Below are 21300 nucleotides of genomic sequence, written 5' to 3' on the forward strand. Positions count from 1 at the left end.
TTTTAATTGCTACATCTAAAAGAACAATCTCATTGATAATATCTCTAACAAACAACAAACATCCAATTGTGACTTCTACATGTATGGATTTAATTTTTTTAATTAATAATATTTCTTAATTTTTAACAAAATATTTGTCTTTAAAATAGGCTAAGGCTCTTGAATCTAACAAGGCTAAGACTTTGAGATTTTTTTGTCCTAAATAGGCTTCCATTTTAAAATAAGGTGAAGGATTTAAAAAGAGAACAAAATCTTTATTATGTATTATATAAGATTTCAGTTGCATAGTTCTTATTATTGCTAAAAAAAATTATTTTTTAACATATCATCTTCTTTAATAACCATGCTTTCATTTTGTGATTGTGTTGTTTTTTTGTACAATGTTGAGCAATGTGCTTGGATTCTCCACAATATATGCATAAACCTTTTTGATAATAATAAGTCTTTTTTTACTCAATAAGAAGTTGAAAACATATTAAATCAATATATATAGGCTATGGCCTTGATGAATAAGATTCCAAAAACTTAAAAGGTGTTACCATGGCTTGACTTGTACCTCTTCAACCAAATCTTTGTTCTTAGCATCTTTCAAAGAATTGATTATTGTACGCGATGGCCTGAGTAATAAATTATTTTAATGAATCTACTCTTGATATTTTTATTAATAAATCTTTGATATTATCTTTAAATTTATATCAAAATTGATTAGTAAGAGCTTTATCATTTTGATCCATGATGTAAGTAAAGAATTCAATAATATATATAGTAGCTGAATGTGATTTTTTTCATAGAGATATGAACTTTATCTTTATTAATATTTTTTGATTATTTTCTAAATATAGATATAAATAATTTTAAGAATAAATTTAAATCATAAAATATTTGTGAATATTTTTTCATCAAAGATAAAAACCAAGAAAAAGTCTTTAAAAAAAATGATCCTATAAATCTATCTTGAGTAAATTCATTAGGATATTGAAAAGGATTCAACCTTAGATAGAGCTTTATTTATTATAGAAACCTACAATACTTTGATTTTGTTCCATCAAACTTCTTAAGCATATGTATATTTTGCATCTTTTATATTTATAATAGTAAGATTTTTTGAATTTAATCATAAACTTGATCTATTTGCTTCTTTTAATTATACAACTTCTAGATGTAGACTTTGAACTTTATTGTTAACTTCTTCTATAGATATAGGAGTAGTACCTCCATGATCACATTGAAAATATATCAATTTCTATTCATTAAATGCTAAAAAGCTCAATAGTTAAAAATTTATTCTTACTTCTAGTGAAAGTAGCATCTATAATCTTTTTTTTTATATAAAACTTGAACAAATTCAAGAACTCAATTTAGAGGAAGATAATCTATAATCTCTACTATTAAATGATTTTTTTTCAAAGATAGTTAATTTAATTTTTTTTTAAAAAAATCAATGTTAGAAATTAAACTATTTATTTAAAGGTAGATATTTCACAACCTTTTGTCAAAGACATAAATATTAAAGAAAAAAAATCCTTAATATGCTCTTATGTCACTCAAAAGAACTAAAAAGTCACTCAAAGATGATATGGTATTAAACTATAATAGCTATTGTCAAAGATAAGAATACTAAAAAGTCTTCAAACAAGACTAAAGACTAGAAAAGCATTGACAAGAGTGAAGAAGGCTTCATTCTTGCTTCCATATATACTCTTAACTAAAAGCCATGTGGTGATGTCCTATAGGACCTATAATATGTGTTGATTTTGCAAGACACATAAGTTAACTTGCAAGACAAGTTTTTTATATGTATGCCATATAATTAACTTTTTTCTTAAATTATTAATATGTGGTTAACTTTTTGACTAAGTTTCTAACCTATCAATCAACTACAAATACATGTAAAGTCAAAGCAAGGTCTATAAAGCTTCTAGAAAGTTTTTTTTAGAAAATATTATAAAATAAATATACTTTTACCTACTTCTATTTAATCATATAAATAAATATTAGAATAAATATACATGTCCATGACATTATTCCCTCCTCTTCTTTTTAGAAATGAGTTCTATGAAGAGGGGTCTTCATATGTTGAAGAAATCAAAGATGTCACAAATTGTGTTTACTACATACTCTGATCTTTGTTCTCTTTACAAATGGTTGATAGTTCCTCTCAACCATCAATAATATTCTATATCAAGGTGAAAAGACTACTCTATTATTTGATTTTTGTTAAGGCATTTATAACTTCATACAAATAAAATATTTAGAATACCATCAAGAGTTGTTCCTACTTCTAATAAAATCACCAAATATTGGGAGTCTCTTCTAAAGTCGTGATATCAAACACATTATATTTTGCCATCTACTTGAGGTAGAACATGTCCGTTTTAAAGATCTTCATCTCAAATACTTTGTCTTGAAGGTTGTGACAATAGTAATGCCTCATTTGATAAGTCAGCAAATGAAAGCTCTTGAGTTGAATCTGTTGGTTGTTAATTCTCCATCTTCTTAATGTCACAAATATTTAGAAGCTACAAACAAAGATAAAACGTAGAATGTTATCTTCTTTAAATCTCATTTTTTTTATAGTCAAGATTTAGTATTTTTTATCTTGGTTTTTATGGATGTCATCAATGAAAAGCTTCAACTCTCTTTACTGCATTTCCAAGCTTTTTTGCTGGCTCCCATGTACATTCATTAATATCATATCCATGCCAATGAATAAGATATTCTAATTTATTTTGGTGCCGCCTAGAATCTAAGACTTCTTTTATCTCAAACTCTTAATTATCATCTTTTTCTATAGAAAGAGGGAAAATAATGGTTGAAAAAGTCCATAAGTTTGATGATAAGGAATTTTAGATCTTGAACAAATATCACATAATTTTAAAAAGTCTTTGATTGTCTTTTATATTTGATGCCAACAAAAATTTCTTAATATTAGTTCCAAAGTCTTGTTGTATCTAAAATGTCTAGTTATTGGAAAGCCATGACAAGTTTGAAAAATATATAATCATGCCCCACTTATTAAAATATATAATTATCCCTCAAAATAGAGTAAGTTATTTTTAAACTCAAACTTAGAAGTATTATGAAATTTAGAAGAATTATTCTTGATATCATAGATAAGAAGATTAGAGGATATACTTAATTGAATTTGCTTGACAAAGATTGAATCAATAGTTAATTTTTATTTTATTGCTCAAAGGTGAAAATATTTTAGTTTCAAAAAAATTGTTCTTTGTTGATCAAAAGATGCATTTTTTTTTTTGGTGCAAGATAAAAATATCTAAAAAGAATGTCTAAAAAACCTTGTTGTTTTTTGAATTGATAAGTGATCTTGAAATTAAATCTTGATATAGACATACTCCAATAAGTTTGATAAAAATTCAAATCATATATCAATGTAAAGTACTCAAGATTCTTATAATTTTTATACATGGTGACTAGACTCAAGGTGCCTTCTAGATAATGATGTCATTCTTAAAATGAATCCATAGTTACAAGAATTTTTTTGTCATGGATTCATAATTAATCTCATTTCCTAAAAATATTTTGGAATAGAAAGCTATTAGATGGAATTTGTTATCTACTCCCATTTCTAACAATATTGCATCCAAAGAAAATTCTAATGTATTTGTTTCCATAAAAAATGCCTTAGAGAAGTCAAATTGATAAAAAATTGGTGTAAAAATAAATTCCATTTTTAAAGCATCAAACAATGCTTTGGCTACTTTTTTCTACTTAAGTTTATTTTTACAAGTCAAACATATAAGTAGAATTACAACTTAAGAAAAATTCTTAATGAAGCTTCAATAGAAATTAGTAAAGCTCAAAAAGTATTGCACATCTCTTATTGTTCTAGGAATCTTTGAATCTATGATAGTTTGGACCTTCTTCAAATCTCTCATTAATCCTTTATTGGAAATGATGTATCTTAGAAAGTCAACTTGAGTACTATAGAATTTACACTTTTTAAACTTAACATATAATCTTGTATGTCTAAATTTTTGTAACACATGACAAACATAAATTTCATGCTTTTCTATTTTTTTAGAATACATTAAAATGTCATCTAAATAATAAATGATAAAATCATTAAGAAATTCACAAAAGAGATCATTTATTAGATGTTGAAAAGCAATTAGTACATTTGTGAGTCCAAAAGGCATGACATTATATTCAAAATGTCCATACTTGATTCAAAACATAATTTTATATTCATCTCCTTCTTTTGTGCATACCAAATTTTATGTTGCTTATAGATCTATTTTTATATAGATAATTGCTTGATTGAATTGATCAAGAAGTCCTAAAATCAAGAGTAGAAGATACCTATTCTTGATGGTAATCTTGTTGAGTTATCAATAGTCCATACATATTTGTAGAGATTTATCTTTTTTTCTTCATAAATAAGATAGGAGCTATGATTGGAGATTTAAAATGACATATAAAATTTTTAGCCAAATTCTCATCAATGTAATCTTTGAGTGCAGCCAACTCATTTTGTGATGGACTATAGATTAGTGTAAATGATAGTTGAGCTCTTTCTTAAAGATAAATAGAACAATCATAAGGATGATACTTTCAAAGAATATCTGTATTTTTCTTTTAAAAAATATCTTAGAAATCTTGATACTAGCTAGAAATATTACTTGATATCTTTTTACGATTAGAAATAGGCATAGCATATATAACAAAAGATTATCCTTCTTTTGTGGCATGCATAAAAGCTCTTGTATCTACCAATGAAGATTTAGTTGTACTAGAGTTATTTATTTTTACTTGACTAATGAAAATTTGAACTAAACTACAAAAAAAATCAAGATTATAAGAAATCCAATCTATTTAAAGATTATACTTTATAACCAAGATAATCCTAAAATAACTAGATTAGATTAAAATCATATTATATTAAATATTAATATACTATTATTATCTTTAATTGCTTCATCTAAAGAAATAGTCTTATGCATGATATTTCCAAAAGATAGTAAATGATTATCTATAATTTTTACATGTAAGAATTCAGTTTTTTTGACCAATAAAATCTTAATAAAATCTTCATCTATAAAATAGGTTGAGGCTTTTGAATCTAACAAAGCTAAGACTTTGTGATTTTTTGGTCCTAAATAAATTTTTATTATAAATCAAGGTGAAGGATCTAAGGAGAGAATAAGATCTTTACTAGGAGTTATTCAAGATTCCAGCTGCATAATGTCTATTATAGTTAAAAACTTATTTTTTGATACATTGTCTTCTTTGACAACCATGCTTTTCATGTTGCAGTTGCATTTTTTTTTTGAATAATGTAGAGAAGTATCTTTAGCTTTTCTATAATATAAGCATAAGCCTTCTTAATGTTCTCAAGTCTTATCCTGCTCTATCAAGGATTTAAAATATATTGTATCAATTTGCATTGGTTTTGGCCTTGATGAATAAGTTCCTAAAAACTTGAGAGCTGTTGTTATTATTTGGCTTATTATTCTTTAGTCAAGTCTTTATTCTTCACATCTTTTAAATAATTGATTGTTATATATAATGACTTGAGCAGTAAATTATTTCAAAAAAAATTTCTTTTATATTGTTAATAATAAATCTTAGATAGAGCTTAACTTATTACAAATATCTTCAAAATTTTGATCTTGTTCCATCAAACTTCTCAGGCATACTAATCCTTATCCTTGTCATACTTATAGATACAAAACTTCCTAGATTTGGTTTTAAGGTCAATCTACTTACTTCTTTCAATTACATAATTTCTTAATGTAGACTTTAAACTTCTTCCATAGGCATAGGAATAGTACCTCTATGATTCATATTGAAAACATATGAAATTTCTACTCTAAGAGTATTGACAAGCTCATGAAGATCTATCATAGTTGTAAATCTATTCTTACTTCTACTAAGAATAGTATCCATAAACTTTCCTTCTATAAACAACTCAAATAAATTTAAAAGTTAAATTAAAAGAGTATAATTCCTAATCTCTAATATTAAATAAAAATTTCTACAAAAAGGATAATATATTCTCTTTAAAAAAAATTAAAAATAATATTGTTTATTTAAACGTAGGTAATTTGTAATTTTTACAACACAACAATAAAAGTGAGGTAATCCATTCACTTCTAAAAGAAGACAAAAAAAAAAAAAATAGTATTCTTGTCAAATTATCAAAGACATGAATCTTAAAGAAAGAAATCCTTAATACACTCTTATATCACTCAAAAGAACTACAAAGTCACTCAAAGATGATATGGTATTAAACTATAATGACTATTGCCAAAGATAAGAATACTAAAAAGTCTTAAAACAAGACTAAAGATTAGAAAAGCATTGACAAGAGTGAAGAAGGATACACTCTTGCCTCCATATATACTCTTAACTAAGACCTATGTGGTGATGTCCTATAGGACCTGTAATATATGTTGATTTTGCAAGATACATAAGTTAACTTGCAAGATGAGTTTTCTATATGTATGCCATATAATTAGCTTATTTTGTAAGTTATTAACATGTAGTTAACTTGTTGATTAAGTTTCTAATCTATCAATCAACTACAAATACATATAAAGTCAAAGCAAGGTCTATGAAGCTTCTAGAAAGTTTTTTTAGAAAATATTATGAAATAAATCTACTTTTATCTACTTCTATTTAATAATATAGATAAATATTAGACTAAATTTGTATGTCCATGACACCTTCAAAACAAAACAGTAGAATTGAGATAATCTACTTATTTCCAAAACAAGATAAGAATAATAATTTAGTATTCTTATCATATTATTAAGGACATAAATCTTGAAGAACTAAAAGCTCAAGACACTCTTGTGTCACTTGAAAAAGCTAGATAATTATTCAAAAATAATATAATATTAAATTAAAATAACTATTACTAAAGATAAAAAGACTAACAAGTCTTGAAACACGACTAAGGACTAAAAAGACATTGAGAAGAGTGAAGAAGACTTCACTCTTGTCTCTATATATATTATCTAATTAGAAGCTATGTAATGATATTCTATAGGACCTCTAATACATGTTGACTTTGCAAGACACATATCCTAACTTATAAGGCAAATTTTCTATATGTACACCACATAATAAGCTTATTCTACAAGCTACCAATATGTATGATAGGTGATTAATTTGTTCACCAACTTTCTAACCTATCACTCAATTACAAACATGTGTAAAGTCAAAACCATGTCATAAAACTTCTAAGAGGCTTTTCTAGAAGATATTATGAAATTAATCTACTTCTACCTACTTCTATGTAATCATATAGATAATTATTAGAATAAACACAAATATCTATGACTTCTATAGATTAATATGATATTTTTATTTTATTTTATTTCATAACTTTGTTTTGAAAGTTAAGTCATTTTTGTTCTAAAGTATGTGATCTCATAATTATAACAATTACCACTAAGTTTTAGAAGTGCATATCTTATATATATATTTTTAAGACTCTTAAAACAATTAAATCATGTATATCTAGTTTGAGATCATTTTAGAAGTTTTAGATTTGAATCTTTAATATTTTGCTTGAATTTATTGTTTGATAGTTTTTATCAACCACTCTTAACAATCTTTATCAATATTGCTATATGAAGTTATTAATTTAAAATTATATAAAATATTATAATTTCAGTGATATTTTAATATTTTAATTATATATTCTAAATATGTTTTTATTATAAAAAAATATCATATATATATATATATATATAAATGATAGAAGAAATTTAAACATTGCTACTACAAAGAATTATTTGATAAATTTGGTGGAATGTTATTTTAAATTTTAAAAAAATAAGTTACATTGATTATCATCAGTACCAAAATACTAAACAAGAAGACACTTCTATCCATATCAATGAAAGTTTTAGAAAGTAATATAAGATGAATAATACATTATTTGTAGTACTAATAAAATGAACAAAAAAATACCAAAAAAATACTTTAAAATTATCCATTTTTAAATGAAAATTGATTGTTTGATCAAAAGCAATAGAAATCAGAAGTTTTATATACATATATATATATATATATATATATATATATTTTATTTGATAATATAATTATAGATGTAGACTTTATATACTAAATGTATTTTTAATGATTTTTGAATTAATAAAAAATATATTTGATTGAATGTGTTTTATTATTTTTTTCTAATATCTTTCTCAATTTTAAAATACATGAAGTCAACTTGAGAAGTTTGAATGTTATTGTAAACTAGTAAAGTAATTGTTTATTTACTAACATATATTGAGAAATGTGGATATATAAGATTAACATTATTGGAGCAACAAAAAAAAATAAATATTTATGTATAATTGGTACTTTGTGTATAAAGTTTGTAGTGTGCACATTGAAGTTGTTAAAGGTTGGTAAATAAATCAATAAGAATAGTTTGAATAAACTTACTACTATGTGTAATTTTTTTGTTTGTTTATTTTTTTAGTTGTTTCATTTAATTATTTATAATTTAAGAGATTTTACTAGAATTAAAATTTTATATTATAATAATAAATATTATAAACATTTAATTTTATTTGTTTACTATAATATTAGTGGTAATTAAATATTTTATTACTTATTAGATATTAAGATAAATTGTGGTTATTATAGTTGCTACAAAAATGATAAGAAAATAATAAATAATATGAAGAAGATTTTAGATTTTAGATTTTAGATTTATATTTTAAAAAATAGAAATAATAATTACATCAATTTTAACTATTATTTTATTTCCATTGTTCTCGTGTTTTTTTTTCAAAGTAGGTTCATTAATAAATAATGTGTTACAAAAAAATTGAATTTAAAATACCATATTAAAAAATAAAAGAAATAAGAAGACACAAATTCTTTATGCATATATAAATATATATATATATATATATATATATATAGCGACCCAAATTTTTACTAAAGTGATCTACTCTATCTTAACCATCATTGCATCCTTGCAGCCTCCATCCATGTTTCTAGGTGTTTTTCATTTCTAATTCTTGATAAGAATAGGGATGAGAAATGGAGATGGAATTGAAAGAGTAAAATGATGGTTTTAACATATGAGTCAATTTAGTAAAAATTTGGATTGCTTTATCATTTCCTTATATATATATATATATATATATATATATACAAATAATTTTAACTCTTCAATGCAAAAAATAATTTAATAAGTGATTTTTTTGTATAGATTCTTTTTATATCTTGCTAACTCTTTGATATAAAAAATATAAAAATCTTTTATAGTACCTCCTATCAAATGACACTTTTGTCCAAAAATATTCATTTTAATAGTGTATAGATTATCTAATATAAGATCACTTAATTACATCAAATCTTCTTTTCTTGTTTGACAAATGTTTACATCTTTTGTCACATATACTTCCATACAAACTCCATGTACAAACTAACCACATTATATTTAAAATCAAGTTATGATGAACATTCAAAGTTGCCTTATGTGGGGAAATATGCATCTATAACAAATGGCACAATGTTTCTTGTGAGAGGGTTTAGGGTTTATGGTGGCAAGTGGAGATGGTGGAATGGAAGTGATGGGGAAGTGAAATCTAGTGATGGACGTGTGAAAAACGGACTTTTAAAAAGAAAACAGAAGGCAAAAAGGGAGGGAATCAGTGCAGAGAGGGAGTGAAGCCCCCCCCCTTGAACCGAGCTAGTCCAAGGCAAAGCAAAGGCCTTCGGGGTTGAGAGAGAGGCTTTGGCTTCAGAAACCCTAGAATCCCCATTAGAAGGGCTTCTTTCACCATCGCCCCGAGCTTCTCCTCTCGCTGGCGATGGCGATGCTCGGTCTCCTTTCTCGCTAGAACCCCCCCCCGGCATCATCCCATTGTTGCCAGTGGTGTTCGATATCGTAGCGTGTTGTTAATAGCCACTTCTCTCTTCATTTCTCTCCTCTCTTCCAGTTGTGGAGGCAGTGAACGACGCGTCGTCACCATGTTTTGTTCCAGTAAGTGAACACACGAGTTTGCTGGACAATTTTTGCTTGATAGTGTGGCCAGTGTGCTAGGTTCGCGGAAAAATTGAGAGGTCTTGCATTTGTTCCTCTCGTGGAATCGGCGCGTTAGGGGAAAATATTTCTCAGGGCTCCGACGAGATAGTTGTCATTTGTGCTAGTAGTGTATTTTGTCGCGTTGCTAGTCTCAGAAGCAGGTTTTGGTTCTGATTGCCTGGACCGTGGGAATTAGTCTCGTTAATGGGTATTCAACTTGAAGCTAATTCTCTGCCTTGTGGTTTTAGTATCAGGTGTGACACCTGAAGACCCTGTGGTGTCACGAAAATCTGGCTTGCTGTTCGAACGGAGGTTAATCCTCAAGCATATTGCGGTAACATTCCTCTATTTCATGAAATGTGTACTTATCTCTATTTAAACTGCTCTACAAATTCGAATGCATTGCCATCAGTGATCAGCTGACTTGAGGTTCTGGTCTTTGCAGGATAATGGAACAGATCCTGTTACTGGAGAGGTGTTGTCTGCGGAGGACCTCATTTCAATCAAAACAAACAAGGTTTCAGCAAATAACATTGAATATTATTTGAACAATGTGCTTTTATAATTCCTCATTGCTATGTGCTGAATTATCTTCGGCATGTATTTTTTCATTATCTATGACTTTAAACTGTGTAATGCTGAGAAATCAGTCCTACCCAATCGATTGCAGGCTGTGAAGCCAAGACCTTTGCAGGCAGCAAGTATACCGGGCATGCTTGGACTCTTTCAAAATGTAAGTCAATTTAGGGTATTAAAGCTTGTTAGGTGTGGATTGGTGTCAAGGATGGAAGAGACACTGCTTGATATTTAATATGAAATTGACACACAAATCATCAGTTTGAACCTAAATCCGGTTTAACCCACTGCGGACTATTGACGATTTTGAAAAGTCCTGGTCTCACACGTGGATATTCCTATGATGCTCAAATTATCTCAGTCTACTCCAAAATGTCGATGACATTGGCGAACTACTAAATATTTAACATGCGTGAGAGTGTGTGGTGCAGGAGTGGGATGCAGTTGTCTTGTCCAACTATGCTCTGGAGCAGCAGCTGCATACTGCTCGCCAAGAATTGAGTCATGCTCTCTATCAGGTTCGAATATTCCTTTTCAACGTATTCACTAAGCTGAAAACGAGGCTTCCTCATTTGCTACATTTTTTTAATATTATTCTCCTTCGTGGAGAGTTCATGTAGTTGGTCAATCCCTGAAATCACACAAAACTCTGAATCTTCTGCTTGTTGCAGCTTGAAGCAATACCGACTTCTTTTCTTTTCTTTTTTAGTCATTTTCATGAATGGTTTCGATAAGTTGTAGGCTACTTTTAAACCAAGTACTGAGATTCGTTCCTATCCGTCTTTAAATGGCACAGCATGATGCTGCTTGCCGAGTAATTGCTCGATTGAAGAAAGAGAGAGATGAGGCCAGAGAGGTTCTTTTGAAATCAGAGAGGCAAGCACCTGCTGCTGGAGCGGTCCCTGTGACTGCTCCAATAACTTCCAGCAACGGAAAAAGAGGTATATAAATTCAACAATGCCTAAAATTTCCTGGTAGATTATGTGATTATTTAAGTTAATGAGCGTAAAATCGTGTATATGCGGTAGTGAGGTTGTTGTTGTTGTTGTTGTTGTTGTTGTATACCTTTCTGCAATTAACTTCTTGTTCACCGTTTAGTCAGCATGTTTTGTTTAATTTGTTCTAAAAGACTACCTGCACGGCACTTAACAATAATCTCCCGAATTTTCTCTACGCGATTTCCGTGAACTTTTGATTTTCTGTAAAAAAAAACTAACCAGATGGTTATGACAGGGTATAGAAATGGATTGTGTATTTTATGCTGCAACACACATGACTTGAAATATGTTTACGAAAATATGATGTAGATGAGAGTTTTCATATTTTCTTTCTGTCTTTCTTTATTCGTTTATCTTCATTTGATAGCATTATTTTGCAAAGACAGCGAAGGAATCCACAAATTTTGCCGACTCTCTTAAGATTTTATTTGTATGTATAGCTCCTGAAGCAGACACAGAGTCTGAAGGTCCTGGAAAGAAACCACGGCAGGGCATCACATCTGACATTATTAAAGAGCTCACAGACTGCAATGCTCGTCTCTCTGGTCAACGTAAGAAGCGTCAGGTTTGTCGCCAATATCCTCTGGTTTAGGTTCTCATTTTGTCCCTTCTCTATTCTTTAACTTGGTTCATTTACCTGATCCAAATTAGATTACAAGTCTTCCTGAAGACGTTTTGTAATTTATTTCTACTTCTTGTTAAATTACCTTGGATTTTTTTCAACCATTGAGAATACATCGATACAATAGGAGACAATGTGTTTATGTGCTTTGGCCCAAGATACTACTGTGATTCATTGTCAAAACCGTAAATATTTGGTGAATTGTTTATGCAGATTTCACCTACTTTGGCTACACCTGATGCATTAGAGAAGTACACCCAGTTGGCCAGCCATCCTTTGCATTCAAGTTCAAAACCAGGAATTATGTCTATTGATATTCACCAAACTAAAGTAATTCTTTCACTGCCTTTTCATGGCTACAGTCTTGCTGTATTTTTTGGTTTATTATGTAGGTATCTTCTAGCGTCTGTGGTTATGAAGTATTGAGTTCTGCATGGGATAGAAGATGAATATAATCCAGCATATTTACATTAATGCAGCTTGCTTGAAGTGAGCCTTATGATCTTGTTTGTTCGGCTGCAGAATCTTGTGTTGTCAGGAGGTGTTGATGGTACAGCTATAGTGTTTAACCGAAGCTCTGGGGAACTTGTTTCTACTCTGTCTGGTCATACCAAACGTGTAAGATTCAACATTGGTTTCTTGCTTTGTTTTTGCGTGTTTCATCGGTGAAATTGTCAAAGGAACTCGTGGATGAAAATTGCATCTGTGTTTATGACTTTCATGTCTGCATTAATAGTACCTGAAAATGCCACCTACCTAACCTGCTTGAGCTTATTTCTCATTAGTTAGTCTATTCGATTTTCTTTTCATTGCTGTATGGTGGAATGCCTATTAGGAGACGTTGAATTTCAATTGAATTGGAACTTTATGTATCTTTTTCTTAAACGACTTGCAGGTTACCAGCGTGAAGTTCGTTGCAAAAGACGAGTATGTTTTGACCGGCTCTATTGATAAGGTTCGGTGGAGCATTGCTATTTTCTTCCTTCTTCCAATTTCTTCAGGAGGTTTTCTTATCCAGTTGTGGAAGCGTCTGTTGTAGAGATACGGTGACAACCTTGTGCTATGCGATATGATTTCATTATTCTTATGTGTTGGGGTGTTGCAGACGGTCAAAATCTGGCAAGGACAGGAAGACGGAGATTATGCTTGCAAATGCACGCTGAAAGATCATTCTGCAGAGGTATTCTCATGCACTCCAAACTGATTTTAATGACAGTTCTCTTAAAGCAACTGTTACTTGGCGCGTAACTTGATTTGTGTAATGTGTCAGGATGGTAAGATAGTATCTGTCAATCTAGCAGTTTCAGGAGGGTTGATTCTTGAGTATTTAAGGTTCTCTATGCAAATATTGCAGGTACGGGCAGTGACTGTACATGCCACCCAAAATTACTTTGTCACAGCCTCTGCTGACAAGACGTGGAATTTTTATGATCTCTCTACTGGGATTTGTCTTACACAGGTACGTTCTTTACTTGATTCATGTGGATCTCTTTGAAGAATGTGCTTATTGATTTTGATTATCTTGAATATCTGCTGATATTTTTGATCGAACAACTTGTAGTGTTTGGAAGATGGTGACGTTGGTTGGGGTTCTGAAGTGAGTTCACATATGCTATGCCTTTGTTGGTTTGTAATTGTGCTTTTGAGTTCTATAGGTATGTCAGAAGGATGTACAACTGTTGAATGTGTTGAACATCGATGTTGCATATTTGGATCAGGTAAATGAACCAAGTTTGCAAGATGGATACACGTCAGCATCTTTTCATCCTGATGGTCTCATCCTAGGGACTGGAACCGCCGAATCACTGGTTCGCATTTGGGATGTGAAGTCTCAGGTTCGTATCTCTGCCCCTTTGCAATCGTGTTGCTGTCACCGAACATTTACATTGTGGTACGAATAGATATTTTTTTTGCGCTATTTGGATTTTATATCTGATCACTTATGTCCCGGCATTTACATTAACCTGGAATTCAGGCCAATGTTGCCAAGTTTGAAGGGCACACAGGACCCGTGACGGATATATCTTTCTCTGAAAATGGTTACTTTTTGGCTGTAAGTTTTCCCATCTTCACTACGCCGTTTTATAATGTAACAAGAGATCGTTATTTTACTATTGCTTAATGTCCACTGAGACGAACTGTCCCGACACTTGTACCTAAGGTGAAAACGCGAAAGTCTCGATCGGCCTATTTGAATCTAAACGCAGCTCCGTAACATTATTCAAGTTTAGCTTCAGATACCCTAGATCTATTAAGTTAGTGTTGGACGATGAAGGTTGACTATTGAAGCAATGGGAGCGGTTGTTTTTACCTCGGGTACAAGTTTGGGGGACAGTTTTGTCATGTTCCTCAATCACTACTTAAACTGTGCTTCAGGTTTTCACTATTCATTGCATGCGTTCTATGCATCCTTTGGCAACAGACGCTGGGTTTTTTCGAAATGAATCAGCATGTTGAAACCCTCATTTACTTGATGTGTGTATTTGTTTTGTATAATGGATTTGGAGCCTTCTATAGTTGTTCTTGGTAGTGTATGTGTTGATACCCATACGTATTTTACAGACCGCTGGACAAGATGGCGTTAAGCTGTGGGACCTGCGGAAGTTGAAGAACTTCCGTTCTTTTGCCCCTTATGACAACAATACTCCTACAAATACTGGTCAGCCATACTTTTACTTACTCACGAATACATCACATTTATTGCCAGCTTTTGTCTTAGTTCTGTCAATATTCAGTCTGTGCTAGTGACTTCTGTATGTCACATTGGTGGGTGAAATCAATCTTTGAATCGAGGATTGATCCCAAGCCTGTGACCTTTGTCATAATATAAGCAAGAGTGCACCACTAAAAGAGGATTTATTGTACTACTGGCTTGCAGTTGAATTTGATTACAGTGGAAGCTATCTTGCTGTTGGCGGTTCAGACATAAGGTGCTCCCAAATTCAGCATAAGTTTTGCATTTTTTTTTACACATTTTCCAAAATCATAGCTTGAACTGGTTTTCAAACACCCCTCGTCTGTTAGCCAGTTGACCTTTCTTGGTTTATGCAGTTTGTTCAGTTGCGTCTCCAAGTTTTATAAGTGTTTGTTCCAACTCTAATTTGTGTGGTATTTCATGCAGGGTGTACCAAGTAGCAAGTGTTAAGCAAGAGTGGAACACGATTAAAATTTTCCCTGATCTCTCTGGGACAGGTGACAATTCTTCTTGTTTACATGCATACTTTGAACAACTTAATGCCTATTTCTGTCACACTCCATTGCTTTAAGGCTGCTGTGTGATTATGGTTCAATATTTCCATTTTCTTTTCGTATCTTGAGATTTTGAGAGGTGAATTATTGTCGAATAGTATACAATGAATTTCAATCAGTTGGTTCTGAGAAAGTTGTCATTACCAAAAGTGTCTCTTAACCATGGCCCTTGTTTTTTTTCTCACCGAAATCATTAAGGCAATTACTTTTCTCTATTTCTGGAGGACAGGTAAAGTTACATCAATCCGATTTGGACCAGATGCCTCCTATTTGGCAGTTGGCAGCAGCGATCGCAACCTGCGCATTTTTGGTGCTCCTGAGGCTGCATCTGAACCTTGATATCTTGAACTGGTTTATAGAGGTAATTCGAGCTGAATTGGTGTATCACTATCGTCATGGGCCGACGATTTAGACTTTTTTTGTAATCCTTCGATGGGTCAGATTTCATCGAAACTTTGGTTCTGCAGAGATGTAACTATCTGAAGAGGCAGTAAGAAATCCTTTACTGTAACCATGCTCAACCCTGTTCAGAGAAGGCCTCCTCGATAGCGATGTTGTTTTAATGAAGCTGTACTGTATTTCAGTAGTTTATCATAATTTCATCACCCTGGAGGCTATCAGATACTTGAGGAGATTTGTAGTGGTGCAAGTTGCACCAAGTAGCTCAGATTCCCCTCAGTTGGTCTCCGGCAGTTACTTTGAACCTGTGTTAAACCTTTTTTCTTTCCTCTGTTTTGTTTTTATTTTCTTGAGTGTATATTGAAGTGTACGACATGCCGAATGTGTTACGCATATACGACAGCACGCTGTGCTTTGTTAGTAATCTTCATATCCTTATTTTTGAAGTACTTCCATCATGGAACATTGTACCCCGCTTGCACGTGTAGATGAGTGTACTTTGTGACTGACGGTTTGCAAGGTTATCATCAATTCTTGACATTTAGAGCTTAGATCCTTGTTGATGAAAAGGATTTGTAATTGTCCCCTTCACATCACTCTAGATGGGTGTAACCCCAACAACATATGCCGTACATGCCATGTGATATTGTTGTTTTCTGCTCCCTGTTTTTTTGGTTGGGACACTGGTACAAAGGCACTGAAATATTTTTGATTCTCGCTATGCCCCAGCTGTACGTGTGCAGCCGCAGAATGGTTTTAAAAGCATCATTTATATCTAGGTTGGTATCTTAATTAATCCCTAACCTTTTCAAGGAGACTGTTCCCAGTTTAGAGCCCCGTATCCTAAATGGTTCAGTTATCATCGACCAACTTGGTGAGAACCTCGAATCTTGTTCAGTATGTCCTACATGAAGGTAACTGCACAAAAATATAAGTTTTCCTTATCTGAACAACTTTATTTTGTAATGATTTTTGGGTGCAAGTCTACCCATGCTGACCATATGACACTGATAGGGGTTAGATGGAGCTTTCATTGACAAAGGATATGAGGAGATGCTGACTGGGGATCTGTACATCTTATAAAATCTCAATGTCCTAGAGTAGTAGAAACCTGCAAGTCTGTCATACTAACAAAAGCCATGTGAGCAGTGTTGGTACAAGCTACTTCACATAGTGGGACAATTGTAGTTCAACTCATGTCTAGATCTCACACAAACAGGAACATTGTATGTTTTCAGAGTGTAAGGAATAGGTTAGAAGACATTTGTTGATGTACTTTTGCTACATGCTTGCTGTACTACCATGGAAATGTCCTACCATATTGGCTATTCCTCCTTTTGGGACCACTTCTCAAAATCCTTGTGGAATGTCATACCTTGGAAATTTACTATCTCCTCTCAATAATGCATTATTTAAACTTAAGGTTTTAGATGTTGATACCTCACTTTCACACAGGTTTTGCATGTTTGAGAAACATCAAATCTTGTTGAGTAATAGAGCATGTTACAGATGTGAGAGTTAGTAGGTGTACCACACTAAAATTCTTTCATCATACAAATGTTGGTATCCAGTATGGCATGAACTTTGTTTTCATCCATGTTCTAAGACAAGTGGATTGATGTGCATAACTTCAGAGCCATTGTAACTAATTGTTGTGATTCCTTTTCCAGCTTCAAATTCAACAAAATTCTTCAAGGCTCCATCTGCTGATGTGTGTGTGTGAGTGTGTTTTTTTTTTTTTTTTTTTTTTTTTTTTTTCCAATTTATTTGAGTCAACTTGTCACAGTCTTGAATTAATTAACTTGACCCAAGAGTAAGTTGTATTAGCTACCAAACAATATGTCTCAGCAGCAGCTAAACACACCACCCAAACAACTCAGAAAAAGAAAAGTAATACTAACTTTAATGTATTGTTTACTTAGTTAGCATTGTTCTGTTATTTTGCTTCTTTTACAAATTGTGTGCATTTTACTATTCACGCATTAGTAAATTGATTCATGTTTGTATTAGTATCACATAGATATTATTTGTTGAGCACAAATTTGACTTGGATTATCATAAATATTAATCTAGTGTTGCATTACATTGGAAAATTTGGTTATTTGGTTACTTAGTTATTTATTTATAATTTTACCTAATTAGCCAAAATAGGAAGTTTATATGCGTGTCATTTTTCTTTGACAACATGAAGATATAAAATTTTAAAATGTATTTCGAAACATAAAATTATTAGATCATGGACTTATTATTCTATTTTAAAATTACTTCCAATTCTACCAAATCAATCAACTTTAAACAACATTTTTGCACATATGATTATAAATATATTTAAATAAGATTTTGAAAATTGTAAGTTTCATAGCTATATGTTACAATTTTTTGTTGATTTAATTACAAGTAAGAAAGCACTACATGCTTGAGCAATATATTATACATACATACATACATACATACATAAAAACACACATAAATATTAAAAATGAACAAAGGTGTTAAAGGAAAAATTACGAATATAAGTGAGACTAATAATGTCAAATATCTCAGCAAACTACATTTCAAATAAAATAAAATAGATTATATATATATATATATATATATATATATATAATTCTTTTAAAGGATTATATTCTTTTAAAGGATTATATTTTAAAAGACCATGACAAAAATATTTTAGTTAACATACATACATGCATACAATATATATTTTTATTTCTGTTACACACGTTTTATTTATTTATTTATTTATTTCTATTACACATGTTCTTCTTATTTATTTATTTATTTGTTATTTCAGATATTATGACTATTCATGATTTTAAAATGTAATTTTAATATGATGTAAAATAATTCCTGCACCCTCGTCACATTTGAATCTTCAATAAATTAATAATCAGATTCGTTTAACTAAAAATTTGAAAATCAAAAGAAAAATGTGTTAAAATACTATGTAAATTTAAATCGGCCCTAACCTGATTATTCTGTTAATGATCATATTCATTAAAGTGGTTTAAAGAAAAATTTGCAAAATCGTGAAAGTTCATTCTACAGAACTACACCATATTATACTTCCAAAACACAATTCATAGTGTGCAATGCATTCGCTGTGATATAATTTTGGGAAAATATCACATATGCCCCTGAATTGTCCGAAAATATCAAGAATACCCCTCAATTCTTGATAATATCATATGAACCCCTGCTTTTTGTCAATTGCAAAAAATGCCCCTCGGAGGAGTGATAACCTATCTAACTCCGGTTTGTTTTAGTTTGAACTGGGGCACGGATCGACACTTTCCCGCACTGTCTGGGCCCCGTGCGAACCCCCGCCCCCTCCCCAGCTGCAGTCGCTGATTTGTCGGCAGTATACAAGTGAGCGCCGGGGCATCTATAAATCGAAGCATCAGGGTCCTCCTCATCATCGGCGCCTTCGTCCTTCTACATGCAGTGCTTCCTCCTTCGATTGCAGGTCTTCGTGGCACCTCCTTCTTTTTTGGATTGGCAAATTTAATCCACACAGATCCATAGCAGCAGCCTGTGGGACTTCACAGTTTTGGGCCTTACGAGCGTCTGTGGACTGGTGAGCACATGAGCATTAGCTCTGGTACGTTTCCTGGTTTTACCCTCTCGATTCTGTCCGTGCGGCTCAATGCTCATGTAGTTGGTGGTTTGTTGCTCATTGAAATGTGATATGTTGCATCCTGGGTTTCATCCCATTGAAATCACCTAGCAGTCCTACTTGCAACCCCATAGCTTCGTACAAACTCCGCAGGAGATATGAAGTAGTGGTCTTGCCATTTGTTCCTGTGATCGCTACCACAGATAGTGTCTTCGAAGGATGTCCATTAGTTGCACTTGAGTGGAACGTGACACATCCAAAAGAGGAGGTTTAACACTGAAACACAAACCTTCAAGAAGCGTAACAGAGTTTGATAGGGATGAATACTAGGAGGAGATTTTGGTACCGGCGAGTATTCAGAGAGTATGACGCTTGTATTGTCGACAATCACAGCAGTCTTGAACCCTTCAGTTACTTCCATGAGGAAAATGATTGCCACGGCGCCTTTCATATTGAATTGTAATCACGCTGTACCGTAACAAACAATAGCACATTCCCGGTCTCGTTGCCCTCGGTTCTAATGACCAGCATATTATTGTCGAGATAACATAGCAGTCAATTTTTCACATGCTCTGTCTCTGTTTCATGAACATCTGGTGCAATTCCAACCATCAGGTACGAGAAGGATTGATACAGGACATACGTGTTCAGTACTGAAACATTGCAGTAGAAAACATTTCTGATCGTTCTGTTCTTTTTGATTTTTGATTTCTGATTCAGTTTTTCTAATACATTTTGGTGTACAGTATTTTTGATACATTTCTGATACATCATTTCTGATAATTTCTGATTTAGTATATTAGATATTTTTAATGCATTTTTGATGTATTTCTGATATATTTTTGATAATTCTCATATATGTTACAATATTTATGGCTTGTATTTCTGATAAAAAAAAATTTGGCATGTAATTTTACTATAGTAATTTTGTTATACTAACTATAATTATAATACATCAAAAATATACTATTGATTCATTATTGTGTATTTATCACATATTTAGGCTTTATCAAAAATGTTATTTGTCTCTCTAAGCTCTAAAGAATATTAGTGGATGATGCTTGTGAAGTAATCAACATTGAACAAATTTGTCTTTTAAAGAATTTGGTGATTAAGAATCTTTCTTCAAAATTAGAAGTGTTATTGTGGGTGCTTTTTTCCAATAGTATTAAGCAATTGAAGGAAGCTATTTCTCATGATACAATTAGGAAGCATTGTAAAATATCTATTGTTAAATCGGACCTAATAAGGTACATTGTGAAAGATTCCAATGACACTCGCAAATGGAGATTGCATATATCACAATCTCAATCAGTAGGTATAAGTAAATTTGTCATTTGAACACATGTCTTTGAATATACATATATTGGTGCTTACCACTTGGACAACATACATACTAATGTGAGTTAGGTAAGAGACAACGTAAAGAAAAAATTGAAAGGTACATTGCAATATATAGTTGTAGCTATCCAAAAGGATGTTTGATGTAATGAAGGCATTATAGTATCATACCTAATGTTTGGCGTGAAAGAAAAAATATTGTTTCTTAGCTAATTAGCTTCTATAAAGATAGCTAAATTAATCTAAAAGCATATTATCATCAAATCAAGATAATAAATCTTAGAAATTATGCAAAATTAGAAATCAATGAAAAAAATTACTTTCTTCAATTTTTTGTCATCTAAAATGGAAGTTTATAAGACTTGTAAAATTATTGATTTGTCATTGGCATAAATAGCATCCATCTAAAATAAATATATCATAAGATATTCTTTTGTGCTATAATAATTGATGCAGAAGAACAACTTATAATGAAGCA

At 31.3% G+C, this 21300-nt stretch overlaps 1 protein-coding gene across 1 annotated transcript; it reads left to right on the forward strand.

The window, feature by feature from the left end:
* Window positions 1-9704: 9704 nt before the first annotated feature.
* LOC112282899 (pre-mRNA-processing factor 19) lies at window positions 9705-16335 on the forward strand. The gene is made up of 18 exons (XM_024521039.3): window positions 9705-9979; window positions 10270-10355; window positions 10467-10538; window positions 10692-10754; window positions 11029-11115; window positions 11394-11538; window positions 12036-12160; window positions 12431-12547; window positions 12740-12835; window positions 13113-13172; window positions 13323-13397; window positions 13572-13676; window positions 13936-14052; window positions 14193-14270; window positions 14780-14876; window positions 15096-15147; window positions 15339-15409; window positions 15696-16335. The coding sequence occupies exons 1-18, from the start codon at window positions 9967-9969 to the stop codon at window positions 15803-15805; spliced, it is 1569 nt and encodes a 522-aa protein (XP_024376807.1). The 5' UTR covers window positions 9705-9966; the 3' UTR covers window positions 15806-16335.
* The last annotated feature ends 4965 nt before the right edge of the window (window positions 16336-21300 follow it).

This window comes from Physcomitrium patens, chromosome 5, assembly GCF_059467195.1.
Source record: "Physcomitrium patens ecotype Gransden chromosome 5, ASM5946719v1, whole genome shotgun sequence".
Taxonomy (NCBI): Eukaryota; Viridiplantae; Streptophyta; class Bryopsida; order Funariales; family Funariaceae; genus Physcomitrium; species Physcomitrium patens.